This window comes from Ursus arctos, unplaced genomic scaffold, assembly GCF_023065955.2.
Source record: "Ursus arctos isolate Adak ecotype North America unplaced genomic scaffold, UrsArc2.0 scaffold_13, whole genome shotgun sequence".
In the NCBI taxonomy this organism is placed as follows: Eukaryota; Metazoa; Chordata; class Mammalia; order Carnivora; family Ursidae; genus Ursus; species Ursus arctos.
This window is the reverse complement of record NW_026622797.1, coordinates 14184736-14197232: the sequence shown is the minus strand read 5'-3', so window position 1 is coordinate 14197232 and position 12497 is coordinate 14184736. Positions and strand designations below refer to the sequence as shown.

Sequence of the window (12497 nt, the reverse complement as noted above, 5' to 3'; positions counted from 1 at the left end):
TGTGAAAAAAACATAAAATGTCAATGTCTTCAAAACGATAGTGTGTGTATACATATATATGTCTATACATAGACATATATATAATTTATATATATATATAATTTTACTGGAGATATATATATATATATATATATATATATATATATATACATACACATGCCTGTATGTATATATGTATATACATACTATCATTTTAAACACATTGACATTCAAACTAGAGCTTCGAACTTGGAAGTTCAGAAACAAATGACAACAACAAACTGGTATATATAGCGTGTGTGTATCCATATATGTATATGTGTAGGTATGTATACACAGACACACGTATATATCATTCTGTTTCTCCCCTCCCAGCCCAAACTGGCTAAATGAAAGGAAAAACAACCCAGCAAAACTCAGCCAGTAGCCTGTCTTCTTGACTTCTTCTATAGCACAATAATTTTTAAAGCAAGAATTTAAAAAGTAGAAATCAGCACTTCTCTACCTTTTAGAGCTTCAGGTACTTAATTAAACCTAATAGGGTTTTGTTTTTAATAGTGATTAGGCAGCTACTTACTATATCTGGCCTAGTGACTTATGCATGGTTGCTCTATTACAATTAGCATGCACCTGTAGAAGACATCTATCAACTCAGTGGACTCCTCCAATTCTATATTTTCACGGGACAAATCACTAAGCCTTCTTAAAACGGCTTGCCCCATTGGGGTAGATTTGAAGACTCTTTGTGAAGTAGCATTAGTTTTAGTCCCTTCCCTTTTCTGCCTACATGGATGGCTGTGCCCCCTACTGCTATACCCTGCAAAGGTGTGCCTGTGCTGACAGCAGACACCCATCTCCTAAATTGGAGTTCTCAACTTTATTGTGTATAAAACTCATTTGGGTTGTTTGTTAACAATGAAATTCTGGTCTCCACAAAGGATGTTGATTTACTAGGCATTTTACACTTACCCCATATGATTCCCTCGGAGACATAGCTCTTTAGAACTTTTTTCTCTAAGAATAAAACCTGTCTATATCATAATAACTTTGTGGGTTGGTGATTAAATCTGCTAAATTAAAATGGAGCCCCACTGGCTTAATGTATTCCCTATTCTCAGGAAGCATATCTATTTTTAATTTTTACTGGATATTTCGGGAAATGATTACAAAGGATGAGCATAAAGAGGTAGGAATTTCAGATATAGTGGCTGTTCTAAGTACAGTGGCTGCCCCTCTGTGGGCAGTCTTCTGCACTCAGGAAAGGCCTTGTATGTAAGGTAAAAAGCAAAGAGCCTGAGTATTCTCTCCTATGATTTAAAAGTGGCAGGATAATTTTTTCAAATTAAATGCCAGCATTTACAAAATTACAGAAAAATATGTGAATTCCTTAGAAATGAATAAATTATCAATTATTTTTATGAGCTAAAGTTATCCTTCTAGATACTAGATTCACCTCAAAAATTGAAATTCCATTAAAAGCAGACTGAAAATACAGGAAAAAGCAGCCTTCCACATTCTTATGTTATCGTAAATCAGGCTTTCACCACTCAGCACTTTCCTTCCTGTGTTTGTTTTATACATACAATGAGTCTCACACAGGACTATGCCATCATTATTATGAAAATGTATTCTAAATCACATGACAAAACTGACAAATGTCTACACTCATGTTTAGACCTGGAAAGAGAAAACGTGACAAAACGAACGGATCACTGAACAGGAGCCTGGTTGAGAGTCTACAGCTGACTGCTCAGAGCCAACTCTGGGATCTTGGACAAGTCATTTATTTTCCTGGACCATTATTCTTCTCGTCCGTGCAATAGCTACCCTAAATAGTTTCTGCAGTGGGGGAAAAATCATGGAACTTGGAGCCACAGATACTGGCTTAGAATCTGGTTTCTATCAGTTACTAGATTTGGGAGTTTGGGAAGTCACTGACAAAAATCAGTTTGTTTTCTTATCAGTATAATGGAGATGATTGTTAAAAAAATCCTCACCTAACAGCATTGTTATAAAAGATAATGCAACAACTTTGTAAACTGTTAAAAAAAAAACCCTCAAAAAACTATAGTAATGAAAATTATTGTTTTTTCAGACAAGATTTTAAAAATATTATACCTTCTGTACTATGATAGAAAAGTTGTTACAACAAAATTCTGGATCTTACAAAATGAGATTAAGAACAGTTTCAAAATTAATTTGTAATATATACTCTAATATATGAATTATATAAACTGATTTCAAATATTTGCATAGCATATTTTCACTTAACCAATGGCATAAGAGAAATCAATAGTTAACATAGATGATATCTATAGTGTAGCAGTAAATGTAGGTGGGATGTTTATTTACGTCATTTTGTAAATCATATATAAATGTAAGTTACTGATGCATTGGGCATGTCAAGAAATTAAAGAATTGGATTTGGAGAGTAGGTAGTGAGATATTTTATCCTTCAAAGGCAACAATTGAATCTTCTGAGAAACTCACTATGATACTTGGTTTGGAAAAATAGTTTGTTGCTCTTATGGGGATAAAGTTAAAAGAGAGCAGATGAAGAATAAACTAAATATCCACCCTTGGCACAGAGAAATAAGACACCCTCCCCTGCCCTGTTGCTTACTCCAATTCATGATGCTATAAGCCAGTCCCCAAGAGAAAGACTAAATGTGACCCATACAGGAATTGACCGGGCAGAAGAAATTCACTGCTAGGTATCAATGGGCCAAAAGACTCAAGGTCTATGATCTCTCAGACCAAGTCTGCACAAAGGAGGGTTCCTAAGTTTATAATGAAGGTATAAATATAAGAAAGAAGGCATATTTGCAAATGGGGAAGATGCTAACAGACACAATCTGGAAATTAGCAAAACAACATGGACCATACTCTGATTTTGGTGGAAGGAACTGAAATAACCTATATTTGAAAGAGCAAATGATTTTGTTTTTAATATGAAACATCTCTTCTTTTTAAAGAGGGTGATCAAACAGCAAGGCTTTGAGCATTGCTGTTTCTAGCAGGCTTTGAATACGGAATGGACTATGTTTTGGTGTAATTAACTGTGAGAATTTTGGGTGCAGGAGACAATTGGTGGATCCCAGTTGAGTTACGTCATCAGCACCATGTAAAGAGGTTTTGGCCTCAAGAGGAAGACTCAGCCTCCGGGATCTTGGAAAGGAAAGCAAAAACAGTGCTCAAAATGCAAAGACAGTCAGAGAGGCTCCCCCACAACTGAGCACACTGTGTGCGGGACAGGGAAAACTTTTCTCTGTGATTCCCTAGAAACCAATTATATGTTCTCAGCAAGCGCCTGTGTTCCCGTCTCACCTCATGCCGAGAAATCTGGGCCTGCAGCTCCTGGATGTTACTGGTGGCCACAGGTTTGTCCTCAATTTCTCTGTGAGCTCCTTCTATAAGCTCCTGGAGGTGCTGCATTTCTTGCTCATACTGTTCATATTGCACCACAGCCTCCTTTGAAAGAGAAAAAAACACACGATTATCTTTCTGTATCAATAACTATGGGAACCATTCTGTGCTGCTGCCTATAGTATTCACTGGTATTTACTTGTGTGTCTAGGGAATAAAGAAATGATGGGCAAAATCCCTGGATGATTCAAGTCCTCAAGTTTATGGAGATATTTCAAAGACTTCTCTCAAAATAGTTTGCTAAGATTATTGACCGACTCAAAACAGCTAAGTGGCTAGATCCTCTCTCTTCTATTCATATTGTCCTGAAAATGGCAATGTCATGGTCAGAACAATGTCACAGTGGGAAGAAATATGAAAAACATGATTGCTTCATTTTTCCATCTAAGAAATACTAAATATATATATGTAAGGCACTTGTCTAAATGTTGGGATGGAAGACAAAAAAATGAAGTAAGCATGACTTCTGTCCTCAGGAATTTACTATGTAACAAATTAGAAATAATCCAGGGAGCAAGGACAGTTGACCAACCTGACCATTAGCTATTTAATGAGCAGATATGAATGCAATTTGGATAAAGCAGGTAAAGTATTAGTTGAAAGGAGGTATGAGGTGGAGAGTGTCATTGCTTCCTAGTAAATGATTTTTCTTTTATTAGCTAAAGAGATTAAGAGTTACACTTGGGTGTGCTTTTTTAGGCAAGAAAATGCATCTGGTGCATCAATAAGCTGAAATATGAAAAAAATCTGTAACATATACTAGCAGTAAGGCATTTTACAAGGCTTTAGAGGATTCTCAGATGAATAATAAGAGATAAAAATATATGACTGAAGATAAAATTAACCTTTATAAGTTGTTCTTTACTAAAATATATTGCTCAAAGATAGTTTTCACCAAAGGATATTTTTTATAGAGCTTTCCCCAGGCTTTTTTGGGTGAGCCAAATGCTAGCATTTCATCTCCTTATTTTATATAACCACAACAATCTGTCAAATTTAACACTCTGGATGTGTTTTGATGGCTGAGCCCACACAATGCTAAGAAAAGAAGCCCATGACTCATTTGCCGTTGCTCTGCTGGCGCGGGGACGGCCAGAGCCTCTGGCTGGCACGGCAGCACATGCCTGCATGATGTTGCACTGCTGGATGGCCGTGTGCTGCAGCCGGCTGGCCTCCTCCTGCAGGTGCAGAGCGGCGTGGCAGAGCGGCAAGCTGGTGACCACATCCTCGGGGATCCGGAGTGCGCTCTGGCAGATCTGCACGGCGTGGACCTTTGGCTTGAGTGACTCCATCTCAGATAACAGATGCTGAAAGTGCAAGTTCACATTTTACACTTTGTAAAAGCATTTGAAAATTGTGTATTTTAATAGCTTAATTCATAAGCTGGAGACGTTTACTAAGTTACAGCTCTGTCGCGTGTCATAAACATTTTCCGAGGAATTTTTCTTTCAACAATACATAGAGCACTGAGGCTATGACTGAGTTTAAAAATCATTTTTCCTCACTATCTTCTTTTCTTTTTTTTTTTTTTTAATAAAGCTCCCTACTCATTTCCTCTAAATTATTTTTGCTTACCTGTCGATGAGAAAGTTGCTCCTTGAGACTAAGACGTCCGACTTCTGGAGAAGTCAAGGTCGTCTGGGCTTGTTCCAAAGCAACTTGTAAGTTTTTTAGCTCAGTTTCGAATTTTTTCATATCCTACAGAGTAAAAGCAATATGAATGTCAGTATACAAAAGCGTCTGAAGTTCAAAGTCATAGAAGAATAACATCACAGTCAAGAAGGCATTATTACAGGTGCATACTATATCTCCACTATAAAACCACTATTTTTTAAAATGATACACTTTCCTATTTGAATTACTACTACTATTATTATTATTTTATTATTATTATCATTATTATTATTATTTTACCTTGGCAGCATCTTGGAGATTCTGCAAACGAATTTTGATCATGTGTCGCAGCCCCTCCGACTCCCGTCCCAGTTCTGCCACTTGCTGAAACATTTTTTCTGTGGAGTACACACTAGCGAGGTACTGTAATTTCTCAATCATCGCTTCTAGATTGCCGTGAATTTCTTCAGATTCTTCTAGCATGGTCTAGAGTGAATTATGAATATTCATGACATTGACACATAGGCAGACATAGACATAGGTAATCAATCTGGCGTGGTGTAAGACAATCAGCCTAGAAGGGACTGAGATGTTATCCACAGTTCTCATGCGCACTGGGGAGGTTCTGTGTGTCTTATTGTGTTTAACCTTCACACCCCTGTGCCTACTCCCCACCTACTCTTATCCCCATTTCACAGAAAAAGAGATCAAAGTTTAGGAACTGTCAACCATTTGCCAGGGCCACACGTTATTAACTGCTGGACCCTAAGGCTCATGATCTATCTCCCACCCCCAGCTGCTCCCTGGTGAGGGTCAGGACGTGAGTATCCCGAGAGCGGCGATGTGCTGACATGTTGGGTATCTTTGTCAGGTTGCTGAGCTTGCTTTTTCTCATATTTAAACTCAAGAGATGCCTTTCAGCTCTCATATTCTAAGATCTGAAATGCTTATCGATCTAAAAAATGAAAATCACACAAGAGCATTATAAACAAACAAAAACCTTTGAACACTTGTTTTAGTGAGACAAAGGGGGTAGAAGTGACATGAGATACCAAGAGGAATAAAACACAGCCCTCATCATTCAGGATAGTATCATCTAGTGGACTAATAATACAAATGGATTGTGAATCACATAATACACTTTATATGAGTAGAGTGAAAGAGAAGAAAGGTTAAAGATGACAGAAATGAGATGTGCTCCTACTTGCAGGAAGATTGGGAGAAGGAACGGCATAAGCAGAGGCAGAGAGGTGAGTGAGCACAAAATGTGCAGTTACTGGGATGTGTGATGTGTAAGGAGGAGAAATGGGAGCTGGGACATTATTCTTAGGCAATAGATCTTTATTTTTTATAATACAGGCCTTTTTCCCTCATGAGGAATGCTATATATATTAAAGCTTAGAAAATATTGAAAATATAAAGAAGAAAATAAAATACTCCACAATACGTCAGAGATAACTTTAAGTAGGAGATAATTTGGGTATATTTTAAGTAGGAGATAACATTTGGGTATATTTTTAGGTAATTGAGATCATAATATATGTACAATTTTCCATCTTTTTTCCACCTGACATTAGAACACATGCATTCTCTCTGTGTACTGTTTTTGGCTACACTCGGGCAGCCTGACCTAAGGCAGGTACAGGAGAACCCCAAAAGAGTGTCTACAGGCTGACTTCTCTCCCGAGCATCTGAGAGAACCACCGACAGGCGGTATCTGTCCTCCTGTGTCCCTGAGGCACTCAACTCACCCACCTGCCCAAGTCAAAACACCTGGGAGCTGTCTATGGCTCCTCCCTCCTTTCACCCACAAGAGTCTCCAGAGTCCAGAATTCTAGCTCAGTAATAGCCCTTGATTCTGTCTTCTCTCAGCCTCCAAAGAGAGACCCTGTCACTCTCTGGTGTAACACTGAAGCCGCCTTCCATGCTGCCTTACCTCATCAGTCTGCTTCCCACAGGCTGCTAAATCGTCTTTCTTAAAATACAAGCCTGAAGAATATCTGTCAAAGGCTTCAGAGGGACTACATAGTAAAGCCCAAGTTCTTAACAGGCCTTTTGATCTTTTTCTTCTCTATTCTTACCTCCTATGCCTCTTTCCAGCTCTCCTCCACACCTCCTCCCCGTAGAGCTCCCTCCACTGCACCAGAGCACCCCCCACTCTTACTACCGGGGATTTCAACATGCATTTTTTGTCTACAATGCATTTCACACGGGTAGGCAACCTGTTATTCAGGACTCAGCCTGGAATGACCTTTTCCTAAGAAGGCCTCCTTAAACTTGCCCTAGACCCAGGCAGTGTGAGTGGAGCATGCTCCTGTGGGCTCCCTCAGCACCTTGATCCCTCATTTCCTGCACTTACCACACTGTTTGTAATTGTGTCTGCCTGCCTTGTGCCTCCCTTTATCAACTCCCTGGGACAAGAACAGGAAATATTCTTTGTATTTTAAATTCCTAGCTTTGGAAAGAAAGCATTCTATAAATGTTTGTTGAATAAATAAATGAGTGCAGAACCTACTTAAAATAGAAGTGTAGATGGTCATTTTAAAGACTACGTTATACTCTTATTATATCCAAAATGTCATTCAGAAAAGTGACATGACATTTTTCTTTAAAATTCCACTATAGGGTGTCTGGGTGGCTCAGTCAGTTAAGCATCTGCCTCTGGCTCAGGTCATGATCTCAGGGTCCTGGGAACGAGCCCCTTGTTGGATTCCCTGCTTATTGGGGAGCCTGTTTCTCCCTCTCCCTCTGTCTCTCCCTTCTGCTCCTATTCACTCTCGCTCTCAAATAAATAAATAAAATCTTAAAAAAAAAAATTCCACTGTAGTGGGGCTCCTGGGTGGCTCAGTCAGTTAAGTATCTGACTCTTGGTTCCAGCTTGACTCATAATCTCAGGGTCATGAGGTCAAGCCCTGTGTCAGGTTCCACACTCAGCGTGGAGTCCCCTTGAGATACTTTCCCCCTCCTCCTCCCTCTTCCTCTACTCATACCCCCTGCGTCCCCCTCCTTCCCCCATCCCTCACTCACACTCTTTCTCTCCCTTAAATAAATAAATAAAATCTTCAAAAAATAAAATTCCAGTATAGTTATTAATACCACATATTTTCCACATTTTGGATTATGGAGTAGTAACATTTTGATGATCATGATACATTTTGCCAATTGTTTTTCAAAAAGATTTTAACAAGTAACCTTCAGAGTTGACAGCTCTCATTTCTTTAAATATGAACCTCAAATAACTTTTATTATTTTATTTTTTATTTTTTTTTTAAGATTTTATTTATTTATTTGACAGAGAGAGGTAGCGAGAGAGGGGGAATGGGAGCGGGAGAAGCAGGCTTCCCGTTGAGCAGGGAGCCCGATGCGGGGCTCGATCCCGGCCTGACCTGAGCCAAAGGCAGATGCTTAATGACTGAGCCACCCAGACGCCCCTCAAATAACTTTAAAATGATGTTAATTTGATAAAGTGCTCTCAATCTCTCTTAAATTTTCATTTCTAGATTTCTAATGAGGTTGTATATTTTTTTCATTTTTACAACGAATCATAACTTAAGTCTTGTCTTGAGTGGCGTAAGAAAGATTCCAGAAGTGCATACAAGATTGATTAGAGAAGAACGATTATGTACATAGGGAAACTGATTAGCATCTGTTAAAGCATTCCAAAAAGGAGAAAATGGGGCTTTGATCTAGCAACCTGTCCACAGGAATGGAAAAGTGAATGATTTAGAAAATATGTGTATATATATAAATCAGAATAAAAGAGAGAGAATCTAAAATACTTCAGGATAGCCATGTAACTAAGTAAAAATCATTCTGTATTATATTGTAAGCTAACTGGGCTATTAGATGTTTGTATCTAATTCAAGCTAAAGATAATAAAAGGATGAAATAATTTCCTGGAATATATGACCAGAAGAAAACTTCCGGAAATGAAGTAATACAGCCACCATGTGACGTGGACTCTTTGCTCCTTTCCAGCTGACCCCTACTTCCTTTGGAAAGCCAGACAACTGAGAGCAGGCTGAACGCTGAGAAGGAAGCACCCATGTGGCAGGCAATGTGCTTAATATTTGCACATATGTTAAACCATTTGTACCTCCTAAAAATTCTGCAATATAAATATCATTTACATCTCCATCTTATTGATGAGAAAACTGGATTCAGAGAGGCAAAGTACTTTGCTCCAAATCGCACAGCCCCCAACCTCAGAGCCTAGTTTTCCCATCAGCCTGAGTCTAGAGCCTATAATCCTTCCACATGTCACATCTCTTCCTGGGGAAGAATTTCCCACCATACCCCCACCTGTAGTTGTTTCAGAGAAGCTATGAAAAAAGAGAGACTTATATAGGGCTGATTATTTGGGGTCCTGGAGAAAGAAAAGTTGAGGGGAGATAGAGGATATTTATTTATTTATTTATGCAGTCTTATGAAATCTTCTGGGTAGCCACTTTCTTTCAAACCACTGGACAAGTCATCAGGGCCACCTTAGCTTTCTTTTTATCTGGCACCTACAATAATTCTACATCATGGTCCTTTAACTTTTCTGTCAGTCTAGCCAGTTAAATCAAATTTCTCTCTTAGTTACTCTTTGAAAGCTATTTTTCCCAAAGTTACCTGATGTAAGATGTATTGTTCTCGAAGTTGATGTGCAGAATTCCATGTAATCTTTCCATGTACCAGTACTTTAGCTTTCTCAATCCACTTCAAAATGAATTCAAGCATTTCGTTGTATTCTTCTAAATGTGATGCTGCCTGAAAAATCATTACCATTCAGATAGCAATTGTAAACTCTGCTTCGTGAGCTAGAAATCAGTCTTCTATTTCTCGTTAGATACAATAATCCTAGGGGATGATTGTCATAAATTCTGTGATATCTAAAGGTATCATGAACAACCATTTCCTTATTGAAAATCTGTCAAGGACTTCCCAGTGACTTTAGGATAAAGCCCAAGTCCTTAATATGCTTGAATATCTGTCTTTTAAAAATATTTTCTCTTCTCATCTCTTAGTCATCTGTCCAGTACCTCTCTATCCCTCCTCCCAAACTCCGCCCTCACTGAATAAGGAGGTTTGGGTACTATAACTCATTAGTTGCCAAATCCTGATTTAGTTTGTCCCTGATTACAGAAAAGACACCTAATCAGTTTATAAAGGTGAGCCTACAGTCAACAATTACGAGGGATGTGTGACCTGTGCATGTTAAGTAATGGTAAATGCAAGCATATATATATATATCTTATGTCTTACATCTTTATATATATTTTTGTGTATATATATGTGTATATATATATATATATCTTATGTCTAAAAATATTCATTACAAAGGTCCATTTATATGACTACCTTTGTCAATTAACTTACAATATGGTGTGATATAAAATAAAGGCAAGTTTACATGTAAATTTTAGGAACACAGGTGTGGTATGAAATAAGCTACCCTTAAACCATCCTCATGATTGTCAATATTATCTTTTTATTTATTATTTATTTTCTTTTTATTTATTTTCAAAGGAAAAAGCAAACACTGAATTTCTGCCTTAGAGAATTTTGATTCCTGGCCTGGAAGACATACCTGACCGAGCTTGGAGAGCCGATTCTCAGCCTGCCTAATGGTCTGCTGGTGAAGTTCAGTCAGTTTTCCTATCTTCTTGGCCAGTGGTTTACCCAGTTGGCCATTCTGTTCTGAGAATTTCTGTATTGCTGCATCTAGTTCCATTAATTCTAAATTACAGCCATCTAATTCCTCTCCTAGCACCTAGATGGTAATGGAAACAAAAGCACATTAGACCGTAGAAAATAAATTTCTCCCAATTTTCCAAGATCAAGGGTGATATTTTAAATGATTTTTGTAAATGCCAAATATTATAAAGGATAATTCTACTCTCATCAGGTCATTTCTGTTTCTTCAGTTAGACAGGCAGAGCAGGCAGGATATTTTGTAATGCCGGCGTTTATTTCCTATGGGGCTGAGTGAGGAGGTTAATGTTTTCCTTCTGCCCCACCCAAAAAGGATTTGTCACTTAACTCATCAGCAAAGTGAAAACCAGATTTAACCACCAAGACCGCCCTTCATTTTGGAATTCTTATATTTCTAAATCGTTATTTGGTCCTTTGACACTCTTCCCTCTTACACACACGTGCAGGTATATTTATTAATACAGCCCCACTGTACTGATGGGGCATACTATGTAAGTGATCTATGCTGTTACGTTTATAAAATGTCTCACTGCCTGCCTTTACCATCTGGTTTTAATGAAGCTTGCTAATCAAGAAAGCTTTTTTTTTTTTTCTCTGTATCCCCAAAATAAACTAACTCCAAAAAATAGTTAATTCATTCAGTAGCATCTTTTATGTTTCCACTTCTCCTTCCTTACCTTTTGGTCGGTTTTAGCTTGTGCTAAGTTATCTGTCTTTGCTCTCAGCTTACTTAGAATATCTGTGAGATCTTTGGCTATCTTCTGAATTTGCCGGCTGAATTCCTGGCTCATGGCCTTGCTCTGTTCAACTTCTCTTACTTTGTCCTGGATCTAAATAATCAATGAGAACAGCAAAACCAGCCATGATTAAAATTGCATGATTGCTACTAAAAACCTCAATCTTAGATGTTGACAAGAGACACTTGACGTGGTTAACTCCACTTTGGCACTGATGCACTTTGTCAGACCAGCCGTGTGCCGTTACGAGCTCTGGTGGCTTTCCATGCAGCTCTGCTTCCCGCCACCTTTATGCATCCACTGGCCCTCTCTGCTGCTGTTTCAGCAAAGGGACATGCAATGCATGTACAGCGATCTACGCATCAAACGTTTATCGAATACTCATTGTAAATAGCACTATGTATATAGCTGAGTTTGAATCCTAGCTTCTCCGTTTACCAACTTTAGAACACAAATCCCTTTAAGCCTTTTTCTCCATAAAACAGAAAACACTTCCAGATCATTGGAAGCGTCTGGATTTGTTTCCAAGCACCTTTTTATAAGTTAGCTGTTGGTGATCTGTGAACTCCTTTTCCAACTTCCCAAGTACATCCCTATAATATATCAAAAAAGTGTTAAGCACAGCCAATAAAAAGAGAGGTAAAAAAAGTACAGTTAACATTTACAAGTTTCAAATGGCTTTGGTTTGATTTGATAACAGTGCTATTTTTGCTTATAATAAAATGCTTAAGAGCAAACAATAAAGAAATGTTTTCTTTATGTAAGTGAAAGGCACTTTCATATAGAGGAAACACATCATTAGAAGAATACTTTTTTGGGGCGTCTGGGTGGCTTAGTTAGTTGAGCATCCAACTCTTGGTTTCACCTCAGGTCGTGATCTCAGAGTTGTGAGATGGAGCCCCACATGGGCTCCTCGCTCAGGCGGGAGTCTGCTTGGGATTCTCTCTCTCCCTCTCCCTGTGTTCCCCCACCCCACTCACACTTCCTCACTCTCTCTCTCTCTCATATGTAAATAAATAAATGTTAAAAAAAAAAAAAAAGACG

General features: G+C 38.4%; 1 protein-coding gene across 24 annotated transcripts in view; it reads right to left on the bottom strand.

The window, feature by feature from the left end:
* The window catches only part of SYNE1 (spectrin repeat containing nuclear envelope protein 1), a 447744-nt gene that overhangs the window by 156637 nt on the left and 278610 nt on the right, over positions 1-12497 (bottom strand). For all 24 annotated transcript variants that reach the window (XM_026505077.4, XM_026505081.4, XM_026505085.4 and 21 more), the window contains 7 exons: positions 11394-11546; positions 10592-10774; positions 9634-9771; positions 5320-5505; positions 4981-5103; positions 4530-4712; positions 3307-3450 (listed from right to left, as the gene is read on the bottom strand). In XM_026505077.4, coding sequence (XP_026360862.3) covers positions 3307-3450; positions 4530-4712; positions 4981-5103; positions 5320-5505; positions 9634-9771; positions 10592-10774; positions 11394-11546 — 1110 coding nt within the window. The remainder of the gene's footprint in view (positions 1-3306; positions 3451-4529; positions 4713-4980; positions 5104-5319; positions 5506-9633; positions 9772-10591; positions 10775-11393; positions 11547-12497) is intronic.